Source organism: Mastomys coucha, unplaced genomic scaffold (assembly GCF_008632895.1).
Source record: "Mastomys coucha isolate ucsf_1 unplaced genomic scaffold, UCSF_Mcou_1 pScaffold11, whole genome shotgun sequence".
Taxonomy (NCBI): Eukaryota; Metazoa; Chordata; class Mammalia; order Rodentia; family Muridae; genus Mastomys; species Mastomys coucha.
In genome coordinates, this window is record NW_022196893.1 from 9,263,774 (window position 1) to 9,289,809 (window position 26,036).

Consider the following 26,036-nt stretch of genomic DNA (forward strand, 5'->3'; position numbering starts at 1 on the left):
ACAGTGCTCACACACAGGCAAACACACACACACACACACACACACACACACAAGTGGAGGCCAGGGTATTTTTCTCAGTCTCTCTCCACCTTTTATTTTGAGGCAGGTTCTCTCTCTCTCTCTCTCTCTCTCTCTCTCTCTCTCTCTCACACACACACACACACACACACACACACACACACACACACACACACACTGGCGCTCACTGATTGAGCTAGCCTGGCCCATGAGCTCTGCCCAGACCCACCTGTCCCTGCTGGGGCTACAGGTAGACATCACCAAGCCTACCTCTTACCTGGTGGACTGACAAGAATTGCCCGAGACGCTCCTATGTTTGACTATTTGGTCCTTAGTGGGTAGAAGACTGGAACTAGTCTGTCTCTGTCTCTTCTCTGTCTCTGTCTCTGTCTTTGTCCCTCTCCCTCCCCCCTCCCTCCCCCCTTGATACTTATGGATCAAGATGTGAGCTTTCAGCTGCTCCAGAGCCCTGGTCATGAAATTTTGTAACAGCAACCAAAAGTAACAAAACACAATTGGGCTGAAGTGGGTCCTCCTGCTCCTATAAAAAGCACTTTACTGAGCTGTCTCCACAGGCCCCATACTTAAGTCTCTCAAAGGCAATGGTCCCTTCATCTCTGAGCCTGACATACCTGAAGGAGAGAAAAGTCCTGGGCATGTTCTAACCCCATACTGTCCTCAGAGCCCATCGATCCAGTGTGTTCAGGGTCTACAGACCCAGTGTGTGCAGGATCTGCAGACCCAATGTGTGCCGTTGATTTTGAAGGCGAGGTCCTAGAGACCCAGCTGAGGCAGGACAGTGGCCTGAGCAGAGGCCTTAAGCCTAGGATGGGCAGCTAGGCAGTCCTAGTTTCCCCAGGCCTCCGGGGTACAACAGACATCAAACCACAAAGGCCCAGGAGCAGCAGTGGTGGGCACACGTGTGGGCAGCACTGTTTCTGAGGGCGCTACCGTCTGGTTTTCCAAGGCAGCCTGCGACTCCAGCCGACAAGTGTCACTGACAAGATGCCACATCCAGACAGGTGTCTCCACAGAGAACGTCAGTTGGAGGGTAGATCTCAGCAGGAAGGTCTGTAAACCTCACTCTCTGGGTCCATGAAATGGGAACAGAGAGGGCTTTAGGACAGGACCTCAGTGTCCAGCACTGTGATCCCATGGTGGTTCTCTGCCTGCCCATGAAAGCTAGCCCTCCCCAGGTCCTCTCTGGTGACACAGTAGCCATGAGATGGCTGTGACTTCTTCATGCCCAGTCTTCTTGCTCTCCTCCCCTTATCTTTTCAGGTTTTGAAAAAGGGTGTCATATAGCCCAGGCTGGCCTCTAACTCACCAATATAGCCAAGGATGACCTTGAACTCCTAATCTTCCTGCTTCCACCTCCCAAGTGCTAGCACTACAGGTGTAGACGCCATGTTCAGGTCTTCATCTCTGCTATGTATAGGCCCCAGTCCAAAGGCAGTCCTGATGCTCTAGGATTGAGCCAATCAGTCCCTCCTCCAGGAGGAGTTGTATTTACCATCAGGGCGAGATGACTGAATTGTGGTTTGCCATTGTTGTTTTAGTTGCTGTCTTAGCGCTTGTTTGGTTTTCCTGTTGCTATGACAATATATTCTGACAAAAGCAACTTAGTTTCTATTCTGCTCACAGCTCAAGGGTCCAGTCCACCATGACAGAGGAGTCAAGGCAGTAGGTTGAAGCAGCCAGTCAAATTCCATCCCCAATCAGGAAGCTGAGGAAGACAGATGAACATGCACTGCTGCTCAGCTCCATGTCTCTGTTTATGCAATCCAGGAAGCCAGCCAGGGAACGGTGCCACCCACAGTGAGCAGATTTTCCCTTCTTGATTAACAAAAACCAAGATGACCCACACAGACATATCCAGAGGCCTGTCTCCCAGGTGGCTCTAGACTCTGTCATAGTTCCTTTAATGACAGGCACTGGATCCTCCTACAGAATGAAACTGATTGCCATTGCAGTCAGATGCATCCCACATTAGCTAATGGCCAGTGATCCTGGGAGAGGTCTCGGGGCGGGGGCAATTCCTAAGAGTACAGTTAGATGTGGCAATGGAACCTTTGACCCCAGTTCTCTGCCCCTACTGTAACCCCCGGGTCACCCTATCCCCAAGCACCAGCTCCCAGCTTCCTGCTGCCTGTGGAGGATCCTGCTTCTTAGCAAGTCCTGTGGCCAAACTTGCATGAGAAGGGATAGATGTGGGAGACACAGGACATTTGGAAAGCCAGAGTGCTGCAGAGCCCAGCCTGTTCCACTCCATATGCCAGATTAGTCCAGGCCTCCAGGCCTCCAGGCCTCCAGGCCTCCAGGCCTGAGGCCTCCAGGCCTCCAGGCCTCCAGGCCTCCAGGCCTCCAGGCCTCCAGGCCACCCCCTGTTATTGATACACAAAACTGCACCACTCTGCTAGACTCTGAGTCAAAGACACAGGGCTGAGCTCAGACTCCAGGGGAGAAGAGCAGACCCTACTTGTGTGTGTGCGTCTGTGTGTGCGTGTGTGCGTGTGCGTGTGCAGGTGCAGAGCCTTGGCTATGCTAGACAAGCACCCTACCCATGAGCTGTGTCCCCAACCCTCTTCTTCTTCTTTTTTATTTTAAGACAGGTTTTCACTGGATCAGGCTTGAATGTTTAATCCTCCTGCCTCAGTCTCCCGAGAAGCCAGGATGACAGGCCTATACCTCCAGGCCAGAAATGTCTGCATCACTCAAGGAAGGGATCGCATGTCTACCTCCCCTGAGTGTATTCACTCATTCATTCGCTCATTCATTAATTCCTTCTCACTTGAACACCCCTTTCTCCTCACATTTCACGAGATACTAGGACGCAAATGTGACCTTGCCCTCACTGGATTTCCAAATAGATTGGAAACAGATCAGTGAGCCAGGATGTGTCCTGAATTCCAGAGTAAGCACCCATGTGACCTGTGTTTCTGCGAGCCATCCCCCTTTCTCTCTAAAATCTGAATCCACCCGCTAGGAAAGGTCTGAGAAACGAAGCAGCCCACAATGGGGGGGGGGGGAATTAAAGCCTAAAGGAAAACATCTTTTGAGCACCTACTACGTTCCAAGAATCTCACACTGCTCTTTCTACATTCCCAAGGTTGACTGTGTGCACACTCCCTTTCACACGCAAGCAAAGTGAGACTTGGTGTAATGCGTGACTAGCCCGAAGTCACGTGCACCCAGAGTGGAGAAGCTGAGGGTCATACAACTGGATCTGGCCACAAAGTCACATGGAAGGATTGAACAGATTTGATTGTGAATTTTCCAGCAGCCTGGGGAGAGAGGGAAATTAGACATGTTGTGTGAGGCGTGGGGGGAGGGGTGGCATTTCTTTGAAGGAAAGCAAAGTCCCGCCCATCACTGAATGACTTTGCCTTTTCTCGAGTGAGATTTGATGAAGGAGAGTTCAGAGAGGACCCTAGAAGCTGGGAAATCCTTTGGCTTGTATGTAAAGAGATTGCTGGGTAAAGGCCATGTCCCCAGAGAAGGTCCATCCTTAAGACTGTTGTCCCCTGCGACAGAGCTTGTGGATGCCCATAATCCATCTGCCTGTCTGTCTTTACCCAGGCCCCGCCCCAGCTCTGTCTTTCTTCTGCTTCCCCACTTTCCAGGTACTCAGATGCCAGGGTCCGAGCTGACTGGTGAAACTCAACTGCCTTTAGGAAGTGTGCTCTGCGTCAGGAGCCTGCGCACAGACCCCTGTGGCCAGGGTTGACTTCCTCCCACAGGGTCTGGGCGGGGCAGGCAGGAAGGGGCCATGACTGGTCCTCTTGGCTACCCACCAGAGCAGCAGCTGAGCTAGCAGGACAAGCAGCTGGGCCGCCTTCCCCGGGGACTTCGGAATGGATGTGTGTCACGCAGGTAAGCAACAGGTCCCAGCCATGGGCCTCAGCCTTCCCTCCTGTAGAACAGGGAAGCAATAGCAGCCATGCCCAAAAGGCCTGGAGACAACTGGTTTAAACCAGTCCCAAACATCAAACTCTGTGCAGAGGCAGGCACCAAGCTGGACTCCAGGTCTCAGGGTCCCACAGGGATCTGAGTGGTCACTGACCTCCTGGGCTCTGCACTAGCTATGGGGTGGATGGTGATAAAAGATAAGACAGGAGATCAAGGACTAGGGAAGAAGGGATTGGGAGGCCTCAGGACAACACAGCTCAGCAGAGAGAGGTCTTGGGAGTTCTAAGGAAGAGTTTTCAGAAGGGAAGAAGGTCCTCTGCAAGGGCCCAGAGGTGGCTGAAAAGAGTGACTCCCGATGACACCTGCCTGGACAGGGTGGGGGCCTACAGAGCCTTTTCAGTTCCTGGGGCCTGGTAACCTTTGATGGAGGCTGGGACATGGCCTGAAGGAGTTACATTAATTGAAGCCCTGGCACAGTAGGCTTGGATCACTCAGTAGGCAGGATGGTGGGTCTGAGGGACAGAGAAGAGGGAGGCTGTGAAGTTGAGACAGGAGGGGCAGGCTGGTGTGGTTCTTAGGCAGCAGAGAGCAGGGCCGTGGGAGGAGCCATGTCCCTGTACTCTGAGCCTCAGAGAATTCTCTTGGAGTTCTAGGCTATGAGGGACAGCAGCTGCTAGCTGTCTGGATCCCCAGGTCTATATGACTGGTCTAAAGTGACACCATTCCCCAAGTGAAACCTAACCCTGAGCAGCCAGGCCCTGGGCCCCACCCACTGGCACTGGGTCCCACCCACTAACGCTGGGTATTCTCTTATGCCTTGTTCTGTATTCCAGAAACATAGAAACCTATCAGGTTCTTTCTTTCTTTTGTTCCTTCTTTCTTCCTTCCTTCCTTCCTTCCTTCCTTCCTTTCTTTCTTTCTTATCCCCCCACTTTTTTCTTTTAGAGTTTTGGAGACAGGGTTTCTTCACATAGCCTTAGCTGCCCTGGAACTCACTCTGTAGACCAGGCTGGCCTCCAACTCACAGAGACCCACCTGCCTCTGCCTCCCAAGTGCTGGAATTAAAGACGTGTACCTGGCTCCCTCACTTTCAACAGCCATTCCCTTATGGACGGGACACAGGAGGCTTTGAGGGGACATGATATAAGAGGAGGCTGTGGCTCCGGCCATCAAAGATGTCCTTAATATGACCTCTCCCTTGTCTCTCTGGGGCTCTGTGGGGGAGGAGAAAGGGGAGGTGAGTTAAGTTCCAGAAAGACCCAGGGACAAGGCTGAGGCTCAAGGCCAACAAGAAAGCAAAGGGAGACCAAGAAAAGGGTCTCCGCAGACTGCTTGATCCTTCTGTTTGTTCATTTATTCATCCATTTTACAAATAGCCTTGTAGCAAGCTTCCAAATGACCAAAGGGGAGCTGGCTGGCGTTCCAGGTACTGAGTGGAGGGACAGAGGATTCTGGTCCTCACCTGGCCACACCCACAAATGAGGAGAATGAGAAAAGGGGCTGGGGGCTTCCTGGGAAGTGGGGGATCTTTCTGTTACCCAGGTCCCACAGAAGCCCATGGTGGCCTGGGCTCTCCTCAGAACCATTGTCTGTGAATGGCTGGTCCCTTGTCCTCCTGGCCTGCCTCTGGGAATGTGGGGATCTGCCCTCCAGGTACCAGGGCTGGGTCTCTTCTGCAGTAGGCATGGGTTCCCTTGTGATGTTTATGGATGGGGATGGTGGCAAAGGCTCTCCCAAGTTGCCTCTGGCTCCTGCCATGGACCTGTATTATATGGAAGCAAGTTAAGGCCCTTCCCCAGGGCCTGCAACAAGGTGAGCGCTGAGCACAAGAAGGCCCTGTCTGATGAAAGCATGAGGCCCTTCTACTTAATGCCCCTCAGTAGCCCCCTCCCTGTGCACCCAGTGGTACCCGGGAAAGAGGAAGCAGAGCCAGCTGGCCTGGAAGCCAAGCTGCAGGCACTAAAAATAAGACGGGAAAGAGGAAGGGTAAGAGGGAAGTGGTAAGGAACTGAGAGCTGAGGTGGCGGCTGCCGGGCAGCGGGCACTGGGCACTTGGCACCCATTGGCCTGAGACTGGAGCACAGAGGGCAGAGCAGGTAGGGGTGAAGATGACCACTTTTCACACCATTGTGGCTGGCACAGGGTCAGAACACCCAGGCTTGTGGATTTCACAAAGCTCCAGGAGGGTTGCAGGCTCTGGCCCCAGGTGGGTAGAGCATGAACTCCAGCTCCGCCACCACCAGCTATGTTGGCTGAGAGAGGCCATTTAGCCTCTCTGAACCCCAAGAGTATCACATATAGCAGGGAGTTAGAAATCCCCTCTTCAGAGCATGGGGGATTGAGAGACAGAAGAAGCAGTACACACAGTGGGTCCTCAGTTGAGGGGACGGCATTGGGAGCACTCAGGGCGAGCACACAGAGGGAGGTGGAGTGGCATTGGGAAGCCCAGCTTCCACCTTGAGCAAGGTCAGATGTCAGCGGGGTGTGGACATGGAAGGAAGATTGACAGGACCTGGTGATGGCAGTGCCCAGGGGCTAGAGGGAGGTGGGGTCAAGGTGCCTGGAATTGGGGTGCATTCCTAGAGCTCAGAAGAGGCTGGGTAAAGGAGAATTCTCAGAGTTGACTGGGGTCCAGGTGCAGCTTGGTAGCCAGCCAGTCTAGGTTTCATGAAAGATGCTGTCAGTGACAGCACATGCCTTTAGTTCCAGTACTCAGGAGCCAGAGGCAGGTAGAGTTTGAGGCCAGCCCGGTCTGGTCTACAGAGTGAGTTCCAGGACAGCCAGGGACACACAAGAGAAATCCTGTCGAAGAAGAAGGAGAAGAAGAAGAAGAAGGAGAAGGAGAAGGGGAAGGGGAAGGGGAAGGGGAAGGGGAAGGGGAAGGGGAAGAGGAAGAAGAAGAAGAAGAAGAAGAAGAAGAAGAAGAAGAAGAAGAAGAAGAAGAAGAAGAAGAAGAAGAAGAAGAAGAAGAACCACAACAAAAAACACAACAACAAAAACAACAAATAAAAAAATAGAAAGTGAAGAAGACACATGGCGTCAGCCTCTGGCCTCTACAGGGGTGAACACACATGCTCATCCACTCTCTTAACACAGACACATGCATACACATGCATGTATACATACACATGTGCACACACACACGCACACACATGTGCACACACACAAGCATGCATGTGCACACTCGCGCACACACACACATGCATGCATGCACACACGTGCAAGTATACACACACACAAACTCACACCTGGCTCGCCTGGGCAAAGCCTTGTGTCAGTATCCATGCTGGAATCCCATACTGTTCCTTTCCAGTTGTGTGACCTCGGATATGTCACTTCATCTCCTGAGTCCCCGAGTCTTAAACTGAAAACTCCCCCTGCAAAGAATCATGGGGATTTAATGACCAGGGTCCCTTGGATGTCCAAGAGCTTGGATTTTATTGAGACTTATGTCACATTCCTCTCTTCCCCCTTGGAACAGAATCTCTACCCCTGCAGGGAAAGAAAGTCCCACTGAGGTGACAGACCTGCACTCCTGCTTAAGGCATGCGAGGTGGGAAGGAGCACGGTGTGCCCTGGAGGGACTGTCCAAGCAGGAGAGCATTGCCAAAAGGCTGTTCCATTCTCTAGCAGGCCTTGATGGTGAAAAAGGGTGAGGACATTCAGGTCCCACTGCACACAGCCTTTGCTAAGAAGGGGATCTTGGCTTCCCATGGTCTCATGGCATTTGAAAGCCCTGGAGTAGAGGAGCAGTACCCATCTGAGCCTGTGTGCACTCCAGCCAACATGAATAGCTGGGCCAGGATGGGGCCCAGTGGTTGGGAATCTGTCAGGCCTGTTCAAAGCCTTTGGTTCTATCCTTAGCAACACAAAAATAAGAATAAAGAACTGGCTGGCCTTTGTTAGAGCAAAGGTTCCAGTCCGACGGATGCTGGCCCAGTGCCAGTATCTGCATCTGGCTGGTTAGACATTATGGTGGTAGTCAGGGGACCCAGATAGGACCCCAGCTTCTAACCACACCATACGGCTACTTCCTTCACTGTACTAGGGCCAAGGTGGCCCCAAAGGAGGTTGGTGAGTCAGCTGAGCCGGTCATTGGTCATGTTGTATCTTCATGCCCCTCCTGGGTGCCTGCCTGCGCGTGACCCCTGCAAATCTCTGCTCACCATCCTCCATAAAACCATCCATGTCTTCTCCTAGTCTGCACCCCCAATCTTTCCACTGTCCTTTCACTTGGCCTTGGTCTCAGCTAGTCACTGCTCAAGGACACCCTCTCTTCCTGAACCACAAGAAGTGGTGAATCAGGTGCCCTGACCACAGTGGCCTTTCTGGGATGGCTTGGAGATCCTTAGCTGCCCACTTTGTTGGCTGTAGTTTGTTTTTGGTGGTTTGGTTTCTGGTTGTTGTTGATGAGACTGCGTAGCCTATATAGCCCCTATAGCCTAGGCTGGCATCAAACTTGCAATCCTCTTGCCTCAACCTCTCAAATGTTAGGATTACAAGTATGAAGAGCTGCTGTGCCTGGCTCCGTGGAGGTCCAGATTAGAGTGTGGTAGGTGGGGCGAATGCACAGTGTCCTGGTGTGACTCCAGCAGTGTGGGCTTCACTTCGTTTTGGGGGCTGATAGATGGCACAGGATTGGGAGTCAGTTTGGTCCAGGGTCTCAGTTTACTTCTCTTCTTTGAGCTACAATGCCTTAGAGCATGGACTGATGGTGTGTCCACCCCCATCCCCCAATTCTGTTTCCCCTTCTTTTCATGGCAGTTCTGCAACTTTATTTGATATTCAGCAGGTTGAACGCTCTCATCTACACTGGTGGTCTGTAGAGTTTTGAATGTGGTTACAGGCACTTAAGTCACCAAAGCGTAGAGCTTGTGTGGCGAGTCCTCATTCTCGTTACGTTTTCTGGACAAACGTACTCAGATACAATATGAAACATTCCTTATTCCTTTGATCCAGATGACTTTATTGAGCCTGGTGTCGACACGCACCTCTGGACTCCCCATCTCCCTCATGGAAAATTTCCAGATTTCTTTGAGTGCCCGAGGGGCACGCTTCTTGAAGCCCACTCCATGGATGTGTTTGTGAATGATGATGGTATATTTTCAAGTCACCACCTTGCTGAAGGCAGAGTGGCCCTTCTTCTTCTTGCCACCCTTCTTTGTGGGAGCCATTCTGCCAGGCCTAAATTGGGAAAGTTCTGTTTTCCCTTCTTACAAAGTCAGGGTCATCCTAGTAACACTCACTTGCCAGCTTCCCTTACAACTAGGTATGGCCAGGTGACCCCACAATGGTCACAGGAAATCTCTGTCCAGAGAGTTAAAGGAATTATGATGAAGAAGTGGGGCCACTCTAGAGAGGGATGTCCAAGAATGCCACTCAGTGGTGGTGGCATCCAGTCAGGCTCCAGTGGTACCAGCAAATGTCACTGGCATCATGGGTCTCACTTTGTTTCAGGGGTCTCCCTAAGAGGAGCCCTGAGATGCAAAACTAAACAATCCTCTCTTTCCAGATACAGCTGAACTCAGCAGTGGGGAGGCCAAGGAACTTCAGCAGATCAAATGGCACAGGAAGCAGCTGCTGGAGGACATCCAGGTGTGTGCTCACATATGCTCACACTCATAGACCCACAGGCACTCACACTCAACAGACTCATACCTGATCTCGTTCAGATCCACACATGCTCACACTCACAGACCCACACATGCTCACACTGAGACCCACACATACTCATACTAAACTACACATGCCCACAAGCCAGCCCTCAACACTATTCTATCTCCCACTCTCCTGACCAAATGCTCAGAAAGCCAATCACACTTTGTCTTCTCCTCCCCGAAGCCCCAGGCACCAGCCCCTCCCCTCAAGATCTAAGCATCAGCTCCCCCCCACACAACCCTGAGTCCTAGATCCCTGGCTCCTCTCAGCTCAATCCTAGGTCCCAGAGCCCCAGCCTTAATCCCACCTCAAAAATAGAAAGTGGGCTAAAACCGCCAGGGACTGCCCATACCAGCTTAGCAGCCAGGCCCAGAGCAGACCAGGTGCAAGCTCTTGACTCTTCCCTCATGTGCCCTTTGAACAAGATCACACCCACCCTTTGGACAAGATCACACCCACCCTGGGCTCAGATCTGGGGAGCTCACCTCTTTCTTAGATGATCACTCCCATGATTATCAATGACCTCTAGAGACAAGGGTCCATTCCTCAGTCTCACCTTGCTCAGTCCAGCCTCTGGGCTTCTGCATACTTTCTTACCTCCACTTGGGGCTTCTCACAGCTCTCCACACATTTCCACACCTTCTTCCCGAACAAGGCTCTACCTCCTCCTCCAAGCTGCCTGACACTTAGACACATGCACACTTGATTCCACACGGCTAGCATCCTATTGAGTACACACACGTGTCAGGCTCCTTCTCAACCATTCCTGCGGTCAGTTTCTGCATAGTTCTCCCCTTTGACCCTTCACCCCCTTGCCATGCACCCATGGTCCCAACATCCCCAAACTCTAGCTCCATAAAACAGAACCTGGGTCTTGTTCACTCCCCTCCCCCTCCATAGCTATAGCATAGAGGTACTCAGTTAACACCAGTGAGAGTGTTCCCATTATGCCTGTGGGTGGAAGCTAAACCACGATCTCTGGGGACAGGATCAGTCAGCTCTCAGAGGAAGGAGTCCCATGCCAGTTGTGATCCCCAGGAACAGCCCCGGAGTACCCCTCATCTTGTGATGAGAAGGTGCTTGCCTCTTGGGCCATTTGCCCTGTTCAACTACTACCTGCAGGGTGGTACCAGGACAACGACTCCCTTAGTGGCCCAGCAAATATGGTTGGTGGGCAAGCTGGGAAGGGGACCTCGTCTGTACTGGGCAAGCCCTGGAAGCAGGCAGAGGCATGCTAGGATGGAATCGAGGGCAGAACAGACCTGGAATCTGCCCTGCAGACATGTAAATGCCCCCTCAGCTGTTTCTTGTTCCCTCTGTTCCAATGAACTGCACAGCTCCTGACAGGCCTGTGCTGCCCACGCCCTGGGTTACCCATGGCACTCCGCATATGACAGGCACTTACTGACAAGTGACTGGGAAGATGTGATGCCAGAGAAGAGGTGGGGTCCATGCCCTAGTTGACCATGGAGAGCCACGGAGGAATTCAGAACAGGGAAACAGGGAAGAGCAGTGCCTGCTTCTATGGGAAGCTGCCAGTCAGGTGGAGTGAGGGCTTGTTGGTGGAAACAGCGTGCGGAGACTTCCTGGTCACGTGGGAAATAAAAGCAAGCTGGAAATAGGGTCAGGTGGGTGCACAGGGACTCCCACCCTTGAGATGAGGGCTGATACAGGCGCAAGAGCCACACAGAGGTACTGAGCTCCTGCTTTGAAGATAAAAAGGCACAGGGAAGGGGTGGGGCTGAGAAGGCTGAGGGACAAGCCCGAACCATAAGCAGGGTGAGGCCTCCAGGCTGACCCTTGTACGTGTGTCCACAGAAACTGAAGGATGAAATCGCAGATGTGTTTGCCCAGATTGACTGCTTCGAGACCACGGAGGAGAGGTGAGGGGTAAGGCCCATGGGAAGACGATTCCTGGGCACATCTCGCTCCCTTCCCCTACCACCATGTGCCATGGATGGTGGTGGGACCCAAGGAGATGCCCACAGCCCCACAGCACTGTCTGGCCCACTCCCCGTTGATTCTCAAACAACCCCCATGCTCTCACCTCTCCGCCCCTCCTCCCCACTGCACTGCCTGCACATTATTGGTCAGAGGCAGCTGGAACCGGGTGAGCAAAAACACTGACCCTGACCCTGGACAAGGGTGAGGGAACTCTCATATCTGGGCACCAGAAACCTGGCCTTGAGTAGGTCTGGTCGCCCACCTCATTCCTCACACAAGGAGGTTCCTGCTGGTTCTTTGCCCTAGGGCTGGGTCTTCTTTCTGGGCCTCAGTTTCCCCATTTGTATAAGGAGAAAGTTGGGTTCCTACACAGTCTCCTAGGCCCCAACTTCTTGACATTGGAAAACCACAAATGACATTTGAGCTACAAATTAAAAAAATAAATAAATCTTGTAACGTTTTAAGTAAGTTATGTATTGCAACCACTTGTAGCCAGCAGGCTGGACAGGCCTGCTAGGACTCTAGGGCTCTGAACTATTGAACTGCACATGGTTTGCTGGAAGCCCCCCGACCTCAGCCTCTGAAACCCCTGCTGCACAAGCGATTCATGCACAGGCACATTCATGTATACACACGATCACACACACACACACACACACACACACACACTGCATGGGGGCAGCAGGTGGTTCTTGCAGAGAAGGAAACGGAGGCCTGGGGAAGGGAGGAGAAATGGAAGGACCCATTCTTGTGGCTTGGCCCAAGAGTATATATATAGCAAGGCTTATGTTCAGGAGCAGCCTCTGGGGCCCATGTTCTCACTGGTCCCATCATGCCCCTGTCTCCTCCCCAGGGAGCTCTGCTGGGCTCCTGAAAGGCCCAGAGTTCAGTGCTCAGCTTACAGTTTACACTGCCCCTTGACACCCTCCCAGCCTGTTCTTGCTTTCCCAGGTGGTCAGGGGGCAGGGCTACACATGGAGTCCCAAGGATATGCTGGCTCTCCTGAGGAAGGCCCCCTGGGGCTTCTGGGGGATGGTAGCATCCAGAACCACCAAGTTGATATGCCTCTGTTCACAGCCGGATGGCGCAGAAAGAGAAGGAGATGTGCATCGGGAGAAAGAAATTCAACATGGACCCTGCTAAGGTACACATCCAGGGAACGCGATATGGATCCCACAAAAGCGGGCATGGGGTGGCCACAGGAGGAGGACATGGGCCTCACCAAGGTGCACAGATGACTGAAGGGAGGAAGCTGCCTTCTGGGCACCTTTGCAGCTGACCCCCCAAACCACCCAACAAAGGAGAGAGCTGAGACTCCTCAGGGACAAACCTTTGCTCCCTAACCAGGGCTGGCCTCCGTTCATTCCATAACACTGCAGCCCAGAGACAGGAAGGCTGTCCAGTCCCCTGACTTGGACCAATCCCCTTGCTTCCCTGGCTCCACGCCCTATTTTGGAATGGGCTTAGGGCAGTGAGACCCTTAGACCTTGAACTCTCTCTCTCCCTAGCATGCCTTCCAAGCTGGGGCTGCAGAAACTCATTCTGAATCTTCGTTGCCTGTGGCTTCAGAGTCAGCCAGCAGCCCTTCACTCTGCCAGGTGGCCATGGGTTCCCTCTCCACCAGGGACAGCCACAGGAGGAAGCTACACACCATACTAGGGCAAAAGAGTCCAGGCAGCCACAGGGAATACCAAGCTCTGGCTAAGACCACCTTGACTGTGTATTCACCTTTCATAGGCCCTAACCCTGGACCACTGCTCCACTTAGCTGCCCTCTAACAAACACGCACACGTTGCCAGCTCTGGCCACAGGACACCCAGCAAAACTGGCTTCAAGGTGCCAGCCAGGAGGTGGGGTACCCCCTCCCACCCACTAGAGAAGACAGTGAAGGTCATTGCCATGGGGACTGGCTACCTCCCAGGTGGGGTTCATGCAGTCACCTCCCTTTTTGGTCTAGCTAGTCTCTGTGACTTTTACACAATGAGCGTAGATTGTGCTACTGCGGTGAAATGAAACTATTTAGAATAATAAGAGTGGGGAGCTAATAAAATGAGAGGCTGACTCACGGAGGCTCAGAACTGTGACTTCCAGCAACCACAGGAGGTGTTAGTCAAAGCGTGCCAGGCTGGAGGGACCCCGGGAAGCGTTGCTTCACTTAGCTCCCTGAGCACGCCTCCAGAGATAGGGAGCTCACCACCTCCCAAGGACAGCTTGAGAACACCATCCCAGAACAGGCTGTGGGGAGTCCAAACACCGGGTCCCCTTCCTCCTTCCCCTCCTCCACCCGGGGGGCCTATGCTGTGGGGGCGCCTCATGAACTCTGTCATCTCCAGGGCATCCAGTATCTCATTGAGCACAAGCTGCTGACTTCTGATGTCCAGGACATCGCCCAGTTCCTGTACAAGGGTGACGGTCTCAACAAGACAGCCATTGGCACCTACTTGGGGGAAAAGTAAGAGGATCCCCAGACAGAGAGCGGGGCGTGAGGGTGTAGGGGTGGGCATACGGCTCAGGTGGATAGTGATTGGGAAGCCAGCATGCTTAGGAATTGAGGTGAGCACTGACTCCCAGGCTCTGGCATATTCATTCATTCGTGCGTGTATGTTGTTTGTACCCACTGTGCTCTGAGCTCTCTTCCAAAAGTTGGCTGTATAAGACAAGATGGTCAAACTCCTGTCTTCAGGCACATGTGCTTTCTGCATGGGAGAGAGACAGAAATGAGCTCTGTCGGGTACACAGAAGGCAAACCAGAGGGCTCTGAGCTGGGGCTCTGGTTTCTGTTGGTGAGGAAGTGAGGGCCGTGCACACAGGAGGATTCCAGGCTGTGAGAACAGTCAAAGCCAGGCCCTCAGGCAGGAACAGCTCCACTCAGCAGCAGGTGGAAGAGAAAGAAGGATTGAGAGGAAGGAAGGAAGAGAGGGTGTGAGGCAGGGGGATGCGGGGAGGCTCTAGACAGGAGTGTCTGGGACCACCTTCTGGCTGCCAGAGGAATGGGCCACAGTGTAGGAGGCTGTGAGTCACAAGCCCTCCTCACTCACTGCTGAGTGAAGCAGCTCACAGGCTCCTGACCTGAGAGCTGGGAAGAGGGAGGAAGTAGAAGGGCCTGCGTCTCCTGATGAGGAAATGGGGAGGCGGGGGGATGGGGCGGGGGCAGGGGAGGGGCAGGGGGGCCATGTGCAGAGGTTGGAGTAGGGTCACTAGGCAGGAAGTGACCAAGGAAGAACTTGACTCAGTGGCCCAGCGTTCATCGTTCCCTCCCCCCCGCCTGTGTGTGTGTGTGTGTGTGTGTGTGTGTGTGTGTGTGTGTGTGTGTGTGTGAAAGAGTGAGACAGAGGGAAAGAGACAGAGATAGAGGTGTGCCCCCACTGCATAACTGGGCTGGGAGGATGTTATCTCTCCCTCCCTCTCTAGAAGGCCGACATGGCAAGTTGCCAAGTGTGCCCTCTTGTCGCGTCCCTCCCCCCCCAGGGACCCCATCAACTTGCAGGTCCTGCAGGCCTTTGTGGACTGCCATGAGTTTGCCAACCTCAACCTCGTTCAGGCCCTCAGGTGAGTGGTGCTGGGGATTGGAGGGGCAGGTAGGGGCTGGGGAGGGCATAGAGTTGGGGGTTGAGGGTCCATCCCAGGGCTGCAGAGGAGGAAGCTTGAGAGAGGTCCATGGCTCTCCAGAGCTGAGGCAGGAGAATTCCAGGTATAGAAGCCCACAGCTGCCTCTCATTGCTCCACCACTGCGGTATCTGCAACTGCCCTTCCTCACAGCCATCTGACGGTCTAGCACCATGTTCTAGCACTTTCTAGGCTAGCCCACATTTACTTTTTCCCTGTGTCCAGCTCCATGTAGAAAATGGTTGCTATGGCTCGTGATCGCCTGATTCCAAGGCTCTTACCTTCACTGTGTCTTCCCATCCATGGGCACCGTGTGGTGCCCCCATGAGCAGCACATGCCCCATAATGTCCTCTCCAAACCCCAGCTTTGCCCTGCCTTCCCCATGTGACCTAGAGCAATGCACAAAGAGGAAACCTCGAAGCTGGGCACAGTGCTCCCACCTGTAATCATAGCACTTGGAAGTCTGGGGCAGGGACATTGCTGTGAGCTCCAGGCTAGCTTGGCCTACATAGAGGGTTCCAGGCTAACGTGGGCCACCCTCTCTTAAAAGCAAATAAACAAAACAAACAAAACAAAAACCAGAAAAGGGTTCCCTGGGCCTCTATTTCTTCATCTGTAACATGGAAATCAGGACCAAGTCGGGAGGGCAGGAGGACTAAATGATGAAGGGCTTGTAACCTGCCACAGCCGGTGTCATATGTGTCAGCTTTAAGTCTTGGTGCGACGTCGTGTCAACTTAAGAAGTCTTAAAGGTGCTCCTGGGAAGGCCTGGAAGTCAGCTCCCACAAGGGGGATTTGATCTGGGCTTTGAAGGATGAGTAGGAGTTTGCAAGGCTAAGAATGAAGAGGTTACTATTATCCAAGCTGTGTGGGCTTCCTGGAGGAAGGGCTTAGGAGTCACCCATCTGTCTGTCCGTCTGTCTGTCTGCCTGTCTGCCTATCATCTAGCTAGCTAGCTAGCTAGGTATCACCTATCCATCTTTTTCCTTTCTTTCTTTCCTCCTTTCTCACTTTCTCTCTCTTTTACTTTCTCTCATTCAGTAACCTTTTGCTGAGCAGGTTTTATGCGACCTAAGGAGATAAGAGAGCTTAGCTGACACTAACTCACAAGTTTCCAGAGCATAAGGGAAGCTTAGGTCCCAGGTAGAGGGAGGCCCATGGAGGAGAGACGCTTCCCAGGGCCCCACAGCAGAGCCTGCTGCTCCATACAGTATTCTGTATGACTGTGCATCCTTCTGTGCTCTTGGCACCTTCTTCGCACCTAAACTCACCCACCCCATATTTGAGCCCAGCGGCGCCAGTTCTCATTCACCACCCTCCTCCCGGTGCCACCAAGAGCCCACCTGTGTCACTGACCATGGTCCTGTCCCCCTAGGCAGTTCCTGTGGAGCTTCAGGCTGCCGGGCGAAGCCCAGAAGATTGACCGGATGATGGAGGCCTTCGCTGCTCGCTACTGCCTCTGTAATCCCGGAGTCTTCCGGTCCACAGGTGAGAAGCTCCTCATGTCCCCTAAGCACTTCACCCATCCAGGCCTTCACTGGACCCTCACTGAACACCCACTCCATGTCTGTATGGGGAGGAGGGAACAGGGAAAGAAAGAGCAGCGTTGGGATGTGGGCTACAGGATGGCTTCTCTGAGAAAGCAAAGGCTGGGTGAGGCTTTGCAGGATGAGTAGGAGTTCTCTAAGAAGTTGGAAGTGGAAAATGCTTTCATGTCTCCACTTAGACAAAGGCTCCAGTGCACTACCATCCTAGGACGGGCAGACTGATGGCAAAGGGCAGAGCAGGTGATCAACAGGCTCTGTCACCTATACCCGTGTCTCTAAGGGTAATCAAATATTGAGATGGGACAGGGTGAGGGAGGGGCCACCATCACCACAAGCCAGGCTTCGGAGGGGGTCCCCGTGTTCCTGACGCTTTATATGCACAAGGCCTCTGGACCCTCTTGTCAGCATCCTCAAGTCTCCACGTCAGCATGGGGTATAGGCATGGCAGCAGACTGTCCCTGGGGAAGCACAGAGCCCAAGTCAGACAGGAAGCAACTTTGTCCTAAGTCAAGCTGTTCCTTTTCTGCTGTGCTCAGGACAAAAGTCCCCTGGAGCCTTTGCTGTACTTGGCCATGACCTGTGAACTGGCATTTGCTTGCCGGCCCCATGTTCACCTGTGACTCCCAGAACCCAGAACAGTACAATGCTTAATAAACACTGGAAGAAGGCTAGGGTTGGTGCCATACATACATAATATCAGCACTAGAGAGGCTGAGGCAGGAGGGTCGCTGCCAGTTCAAGGCCAGCCTGGGTTTCATGTAAGACCCTGTCTCAATCAATCCAGTCATTCCGGCTACACAGAACGGAAGGTATTTTAATCATCCGATCAGTTTGCCACTGTGTCACCTGGAGTCACTTTGACTCAACTTCCTGTACCTCAGTGGCTGGTCTTCAAGATGGAGGTGCAGCTGCACCTGTCTCCCAGGACAGGCCTTGCGGGTATAGAGAGCTGAGCACAAGTTGGGAACTGGCCTCCTCAGGTTCCAGATCCTCAGGAGACCCAGAACAGCAGTCACACCCCGAAGCCTGCACACAGATCCGTACATTGCACCAGGCTGCTGGCAGCTTGGCCGGAAAAGGCGTCCAGGTTACCAGGCAGCTTAGAACAAGCTACTAAGTAACGGGCGGCTAACAATGAACAAGCTGCTAACTAACGGGCGGCTAACAATGAGCTCCAATTCCCAGGAGGCAGAGAACAGAGTAGGCGGGCCTGGAAGGGCTGCGGCTGATGGCAAGCAGGATCTGAAAGGCAAAGAGGGAGGGTAGAGCCACAGGGGGGCAGAGCGAGCGGCAGCTGATGTTTGCAAGAGTGGGAGGGGAGGCTGGGCCTTGAATGCCTGCCAAGCTCAGCCAGGGGCGGGCTGGACCTCCCCAGGACTGGGACAGAGGACGGGACAATTACCTGGGCCAGAACTGTGACCAGTGCTGGGTTCCACAGACACCTGCTACGTGCTGTCCTTCTCGGTCATCATGCTCAACACCGGCCTACACAACCCCAACGTGCGGGACAGACCGCCCTTCGAGCGCTTTGTGTCCATGAACCGTGGCATCAACAGTGGCAGTGATCTGCCCGAGGAGCAGCTGCGGGTGAGCTCACCACTCCCTTACTGACCTTCCTGGAGTCCCACCCCTCTGAGGTACAGCAGAGGCAGAGGGTACAGAGGTCCACCAGGCTAGTCATTACTGTGAGGTGGGCCCTTACACGTGGGCATCATTAGCCCGGCCTCATCTCAACAAGGATGTCAGCAGGTGGACCATGAAGTCTGTCAGATTTAGATTTGGGGGGACCCTGGCCAGGCATTATTCACGCTTGCCCCTAAATGGTACCTTAGGCCTAGTGTGTGGCTCATAGGCATTCACAGACTATAGAATCCATCCTGAGCACCCCAGGAAAAGCGGGCAGTACCTCCTAAGCTCAGGATCCCGGCTTCTCTGCAAGCCACGAGGAGGAAACGCTTGGCTGGGTGCTCAGAGGGAGAAAGCCAGTCTCCCACGAGTCCCCGCTAGTTCTACAGCAAGGCTAGTCCCAAGCCTCTTGTCCCCTGATCCCTACACAGCATCCTCACTGCACGGCACTGAAACCTGTTTTTAGCACAGGGGCCCAGGGATAACTCCACACAGGTCCTGCCTAGAGGTTCAAGGTCTGGTGGGAAGGGATGCACACAGTGACCTACAACTCACGGGTATCACCCGTGATGACTGGGACAGCCTCGCTATAGAGAGACATGAGACTGCCATCTTGGGGGTGGGGTGGGTGGAGCAGGCAAAGGTGTCAACCCAGAAACCTGGCCAAGGGTGCACAAGTCCCTGGGCCCAGTCCCTAGCTCTTGCTTTATAATCCAGCACCGGGGAGGTGGAGACAGGAGGATCAGGAATTCAAAGGCATTCTTGGCAATACAGGTATCATGCTTGAGGGGCAGAACTAGCAAGCTTCCTACAAGGGCCCTGAATGGGGGCGCAGAGGGGGGTCTCACCCTAACTGACCACTGTTGCCTTCCATCCAGAGAGCCTCTAACTGCATCATCCCCTCCTCAAGCCCCCAGGCTGAAACTTTCTTGAAAATGATAGCTGGTTACCTCCATGTAGCTTCCAGTCTGTCTGGGAGGATGGGAGGAGTCAGGTACCCTGGTCAGCAGCACAGAGACAGGCAAAGAGCAGGCCCCACCGAGCCTCAGCCGGATGGCTGCCGGGTCTTTCAGCCTGCAGCTGGGCTCTGGGGCCCCTCTGGCAGAAGTGAGCAGAGCTCACAGGGAGTGGGTAGTGATTTCGAATCTTCCCCAGCAGTGTCCTAAGAGCGCCTGGGCCTACTCTGAGAGCCATCCCAGGTTTTCACGGACCCAGGCTCCTCTCACCTTCTCCTGGGCCTCATTTTAATTTTTTTTTTTTTAAAAAGCAAAAACCCAGTGCCACACTGTCTCTTCGCAGAAGTGAATTCTCCGTGGACCACTGTTGCTCAACTGCCAACGAAGCCACAAAATGCTTTTAAGTACAACAAGAGACAGAAGTGAATTGACACAGAGACAGGCCCCAAGAGAGGTCACCCCAAGGTCACACAGCCCTGGAGCGTATGCTTGTAAGAAAGACTATGAGAGGTGTATCGTGTATGTAGGGGACAGGCAGGCAGGGAGGTGCAGAGGTAGGGGCTGGACACAGGGGCAGGAGATGAATACCAGCTCTCCCCTGGGCCATTCTTCAGGCCTCTCTGTCAGAGCAGGCAGTGTCCGAGGGATGCTTTCGTGTCCCCTCTGTTCCCTGGGTCAGGCTAAGGTCACAGGGTGCCACTGGAATTAGCTGGCCCGAGGCTTTGTGTTGGTGGAAGGAGAGTCCCAGCTTAAGCCGTGTCTGCCTCCGGCAAAGACTTAGAAGGTTTTGTGGAGAGAGGGCTTCACAGATGCGGAGTTCTAAAGGAACTCACTGAGGTGTCTGGGCTCTCCTGTCCTAAAGCAAAATCTGAAGCAGGGCCACGTGGACAGTGATGGAAACAGAGTTTACTAAGGAAGGGAGGAGGGCTAGAGAGCGGGGACAGGACTGAGAGTCAAGAGCTGCAGGACCCCAGTGCTCACCCTTGTGGGTCCCCCACATAGCAATGTCCTTTCCAGCATTTGGAAATAGAGGTTCGTCTCCTGTGGGGTCTGTCCCTTACACGTGGCCACAGTATACAGAGGTCGACGTGTAGGAGTTGGTTCTCTCCTTCCAAAGAATCCAACTCAGGTTATTAGGTTTGGCGGCAAAGCGCCTTTACCCACTGAGCCATCCTGCTTATCCATCATACGTAAATCTTGATACCTCTTTCTTCATGCCTTCCTGTCCTGCCACACCGGCTGCGAGAATCACAACTAGTATCACTAGAAAGAACAGGGATGGGGCTGGAGAAATGGCTCAGCGGTTAAGAGCATTTGACTGCTCTTCCAAAGGACCGGGGTTCAATTCCTAACAACTCACAACTGTCGGTAACTCCAGTTCCAGGGGATCCAACGCCCTCACACAAACATGCATACAATTAATTGATTGGTTGGTTGACTAAAAAAAAAGAACAGGGATCCCTTTCCCTCAGGCAGTTGGCTTCAGGTGTGGCTAGATCTGGGAGCTTGATGGTGTGAAAGAGCTGCACACCACATCAAGGCCACCCCGCACCCTGGCTCTCTTGAAGACCCCGCTACTGCAGAGATACCCGAGTAGGTCCAGGCTGCCTGCTTCTCCTGGAGTTAATTCCTACTGACTGGCCAGGGTCATGTGTCTCTGTCTAAACGAGACATTACAGCACATAGGATACAAGGCTCTACACTACCGGTTGGAGGCCCATCTCTGGAGCATGGGGATGGAGCCAGGTACCAACTCACTGCAAACCTAGACAAAAAAGAGAGGAGAGGGCATCCTAGGAACGGCTGCAGGGTCACCCAGGGCCCCGAGAGTTCTCTGTGCAGTGGATTGCTTAGAGTCAGGGGCTTCAGGGTGTTTTCAAAACACAGGAAGCGTGGGCGTATTGCGCTGTTTCTGTGAGGCGGAATACAAGCATCGCTACGGTGACCACAGAGACTTTGAGGTACCTCTGTGGGTTTCGCAGAGGCTGAAACGCTGTCTGCTGCCCTGCAGCCTCCCTGAGCTCCCTAATTCTTGTCTGAGCTGATGGCTCAGCTGCTGCCATGGCCTTCCTGTCCCAGACACTCATTCCACCAGCCATGGCCACTTGGGGGTTTCCAGGGTACAGCCTGCCACCCTCACCCCCATGTGTCCCTGCCCCTACTCCAGCCAAAAAAGTCGGTCCCCACTTCCCTCTCTCCCCCATACCACAGTGAGGTTGGGAGGGGACACAAAGGCTGGGCTGGACGGTCCTCCATAAATTCAACCTCACAGCTGGGTGAGTGCAGTGCCCACTGGAGGTCTGCACCCACACTTCAACCTAGGGTAGGCGCGATCTCAGCCCTGGCTCGCAAACCTCCAGGGCTACTCCTTGCATATTTAAGCAGCTAAGTCATCCATGGAGGACTGAAGTCAGCTCTTGAGGGACCCTCTAAATCCCAGTCCCTACAATGAGAACCCATCCTAGATAGACACTGTGCTCAGCACCCCACACTGGGCGCCTCTCCTGCCACTGGGCCTCTGAGCCTGGAGCAATCCCCTCCTTCCCAAGGCCTCCTCTAGCCTCACCCCAGCATGTGTTATCTAGAAGGTTCTACTGTCTACCTAGAAGAGGGGCATCTCTCATCATGAGCCCTACCTGAAGCAGTCCCTTCTTCAGAGCTGTGCCCAGGGAGGGTCGGCACGAGTGTCCGTGTCCTTACATATATCCATACATATGAACCTAAGGCACACACACTGCTTACTCTGTCTGGGGGCAACACAGGGGAAAGCACACAAGGGTCTGCATGTGGCCAGTGCAAGGGAGTGCCAGTCACCTGAGAAGGCAGGGACTTGGGGGGAGAGGTCACAAGAATGGCCAGGGAGTAGGTTCCCCAGGAGACAGCTGACTTGCCATAGGGCACCCAAGCCTGGTTGTCCAGGCCCCGTACTCAGTGGACTGAAGCCAAGCCCGGTTGTCCAGGCCCCGTACTCAGAGGACTGAAGCCATCCTTTTCCTCCTCTCGGGCAGAATCTGTTTGACAGCATCAAGAGTGAGCCTTTCTCCATCCCCGAGGATGATGGTGGTGACCTCACCCACACCTTCTTCAACCCCGATCGTGAAGGCTGGCTACTCAAGCTGGGTGAGACCCCTGTGCACATACTCTGGTCACTTGCACACATGTGGCACACACACACACACACACACACCTCAGGAGTGGACCTGCACAGCCCTGGGTCTCTCAACCTACAGCCCAGCAGTCTGCTTATATTTCCTATCCTTATCTACCCACCCATCCATCTATCCATCTACCCACCCACCTATCTACCCACCCATCCATCTACCCACCCACCCACTCATCCACCCACCCGCCTACTCACCCATCTACCCATCCATCTACCCACCCATCCATCTATACATCTACCCATCCATCTATCCACTCACTCATCTACCTACCCATCCATCCACCCACCCATCCACTCACCCATTTACCCACCCACCTATCTACCCACCCATCCATCTACTCGCCCACCCATCTACCCACTCATCCATCCACCCACCCACCCAGTCATCCACCTACCCGCCTACTCACCCATCTACCCATCCATCTACCCATCCATCTACCCACCCATCCATCCATCCACCCATCTACCCATCTACCTACCCATTGTCTTATCTATCCACTCACCTACCTACTCACCCATCTACTTAGCCACTCATCTGTCCAGCTACCCATCTCATCATCTATCCATCTGTCTCATTCATCTATCCATCCACCTAGCCTTCCACTCACATCCATCTACCCACCCATTGCCTTATCCATCCTTCCATCTGTCCACCCACCCATTTTGTCTCTAGCCACCCATCCACTTATCATCTGTTCATCTATCCACCCACCCATTCCTCTATTCATCCATCCACCCACCCACCTATCTCTCCACACACTCCTTTATCCATCCTCCTGCTCATCATCCAGTCATCTATCTACCTATCCACTTATCCATATATCCACACATCCACATACCCACCCCCCATATATACATAAAACACCTCCCCTTCCACCATCCATCTGTCTTGGGGTGTAGGGGGAACAGGGATGGCTGCAAGGGGGCAGTGGGAGACAGAGGCTCCATGCATGTTTCTCTCCCAGAGGGATGGAGGGAAGAGTCTAGCAGAGTAGCTCTGCTCAGGACCACTAACTGTGAAGTGCTGGTCCTTGGACAGCTGAACCTTTGGGTGATCATTCTTGGGAAGTCAAGGGTCAGCAAGGTTAGGGAAACTTCTCAAGACCACACAGACACCAGGGTCCTGCCTAGGGCAGCAGAGTGTCCCTGGCCTGGCAGCGGGTGTCCCTGAAGCAGGAGAGAGAGAGAGAGAGAGAGAGAGAGAGAGAGAGAGAGAGAGAGAGAGAGCAGCCCTGCCTCTACAAACACTCCCAGGAACCTCCCAGTGTGGCCAGCCAGACACCGACTAGGGTCTTCCCAGGCAGATGGAGGAAGGGCCCAGGCTGGGCAGCCTCCATCGTTTACTGCATACCTAGACTGTGGCAGACTCACCCATATCCCAGATACCCACAGAGCCTTCTGTCTGCCACCCCAGCCTCTCCTCCGATAGTCCCCTGGGCCTCCTTTGCTGCCCCGGGCACCAGCTTTCCAGCCTCCAGGTCACAAAGCCAGATAGCGGAGGGGGCATCAGAGCCACACAGCAGAGCTCACAACCCACCCTTCGGCATCAGTTTCTGCACTTGGACTATGGAGGCAGTGAGCCAAGAGAGTGCTGGCCACACAACAGCATAGCTGAGAACTTGGGCTCCAGGGCACTGGCACTGGCGTTTGAAAGCACAGGACCATGAATACATGGCCTAGTTTTTCCCAGCCTTGATTTTCTCCTCTATAAAATGGGTTTGCCATTGGCCATCCAGGAGGAGGAGAATGGCCACAGGGATTCATGTCCTCATTTCCTCCCGTGCCTGGTACATCAAAGGTACAGTGCTGTGTTAGCTACTGTTCTCAGTGCTGCAACAAAATACCCAACAAAACCAGCCAGGAGCCTGGGGAGGATGCTCACGTTGTATCCATGGTCAGGAAGCAGAGAGCAGTGAAGGCCAGTGCTTGCCTCAGTCTCTCCTTCTTCGGTCCAGGACTCCACCCCTTGCTTGCTGCCCACGTTGGGGAGGGGGCTTCCCACCTCAGATAACTCGGTCTGGAAACCCTCTCATGGACAGACGTGTCCGGAGGCTTGTCTGGATGATTCTAGATCCCATCAACTTGACAGTCCATACTAAGCATTAGCAAGCATGTAAAGCAAGCATGGGTCTGGGTGTGGGTTCAAGTCGAGGTCAGGTGATAGTGGCCTGGGAGAGCAGGGAGTGGTGCCACTGTCCCTCTGCCTGATCTCTGGGAATCCAAGTGCAAGGAAATGGAGCTGCTAACCTTGAGGTAGCGGAAGAACGGAACTGGAGGCTTGGGGAGCAGCTTGAGGTAGCGGAAGAATGGAGGAGGCTTGGGGAGCAGAGAAGGGTCTCGAGGCTCTGGGACTGTCCTGTGGAGAAGCTTGGTAGCTCAGAAGGAGGAAGGCTGACCCTCCCTCTGCTGGCCTCTTGCAGGGGGCCGGGTGAAGACTTGGAAGCGACGCTGGTTCATTCTCACTGACAACTGCCTCTACTACTTTGAGTTCACCACTGTGAGTGTGTGGGTGGGGAGGCAGGACTAGGACACAACCAGCCACAACCTGATCCATGCCACTCTCACTGCAAGAGAGTGTTAGGCCCCTTTAGAGGGTTCAGTGTCCCTACGCTCCCATTTCACAGATGTGGAAAGTTCAGAGGCAAAGAGGAGAAGGGGCTGGGCAAGGGAAAGCCCTGGCTTGAAGTTGGGTTTCCTGGGCTGGGACTGTAGTGCTGTTAAAGGGTGGGCCTAACCTGTGTGAAGCCCTGGCCAATTTCTAGCACTGGGGGGAAAAAATTGGTTAAAGATAGACAGAGTTCCTGAAGGCTAGGCATGGGGGCTCATACCCATAATCTCAGCACCGAGAAAGCAGAGGCCAAAGGATCCCAACCTGGGATGTTTAAGGCCAACCTGGGTTACAGAACAAGATCCTTCAAAAAAAAAAATGTAAAAGGGGTAAGGGGCTGGAGAGATGGCTCAGTAGGTAAGAGCACTGGCTGCTCTTCCAGGGGACTTGGGTTTAACTCCCAGCACCCACATGGTGGCTCACAGCTGTCTGTAACTCCATCGTGGAGGGGAAATATAACTCCCTCTTCTGGCCTTTGTTAGTACTGCCTACATGTGGCGCACTTACATGCATGCAGGCAGAACACCCATACACATAGAATAAAGACGAAAAGATAAATTTTTTTAATTGGGTCTCCCAGATCCCAACCAAGGCTCTAGTGCTGAGCCGCTCTCTCTGTGACTAGGCAGTGTGCAGAGAGGGTCTGAGGAGGGCCCAAGCTTATTCCCTGCCCTTGGCTTGGCTTCCTTAGGACAAAGAGCCTCGGGGCATCATCCCCCTGGAGAACCTCTCTGTGCAGAAGGTGGAGGACCCCAAGAAGCCGGTGAGAGTCCAGCTGGGGATTCCCTGCACGGCTGAGGGAAGGGGACACTCCATGCTGTGTACGACCCTACATGAGGCCCAGCCACTCTGTAGGGTCCCTCCCAGAGCTTTGGACACAGGAGGGTCAGTGCCATTGAAAGAACAAGCCTCAGTTGTCTTGTGGAGCTTGACACTGGCACTAACTACACACACACACACACACATACATACACACACACACACATACACACACACACCA

At 53.7% G+C, this 26,036-nt stretch overlaps 1 protein-coding gene and 1 pseudogene across 1 annotated transcript in view; one reads left to right on the forward strand and one right to left on the reverse strand.

Annotated features, from left to right (window-relative positions):
* The first annotated feature begins 3,637 nt into the window (after positions 1 to 3,637).
* Positions 3,638 to 26,036, forward strand: part of Cyth4 (cytohesin 4) — a 25,032-nt gene continuing 2,633 nt past the window's right edge. The window contains exons 1-11 of the mRNA XM_031348776.1: positions 3,638 to 3,891; positions 9,440 to 9,522; positions 11,404 to 11,468; positions 12,607 to 12,673; positions 13,863 to 13,981; positions 14,998 to 15,078; positions 16,512 to 16,624; positions 18,122 to 18,270; positions 22,274 to 22,385; positions 24,849 to 24,925; positions 25,728 to 25,799. Coding sequence (XP_031204636.1) covers positions 3,873 to 3,891; positions 9,440 to 9,522; positions 11,404 to 11,468; positions 12,607 to 12,673; positions 13,863 to 13,981; positions 14,998 to 15,078; positions 16,512 to 16,624; positions 18,122 to 18,270; positions 22,274 to 22,385; positions 24,849 to 24,925; positions 25,728 to 25,799 — 957 coding nt within the window. The 5' untranslated portion in view covers positions 3,638 to 3,872. The remainder of the gene's footprint in view (positions 3,892 to 9,439; positions 9,523 to 11,403; positions 11,469 to 12,606; positions 12,674 to 13,862; positions 13,982 to 14,997; positions 15,079 to 16,511; positions 16,625 to 18,121; positions 18,271 to 22,273; positions 22,386 to 24,848; positions 24,926 to 25,727; positions 25,800 to 26,036) is intronic.
* On the reverse strand, positions 8,177 to 9,101 carry LOC116082344 (annotated as a pseudogene).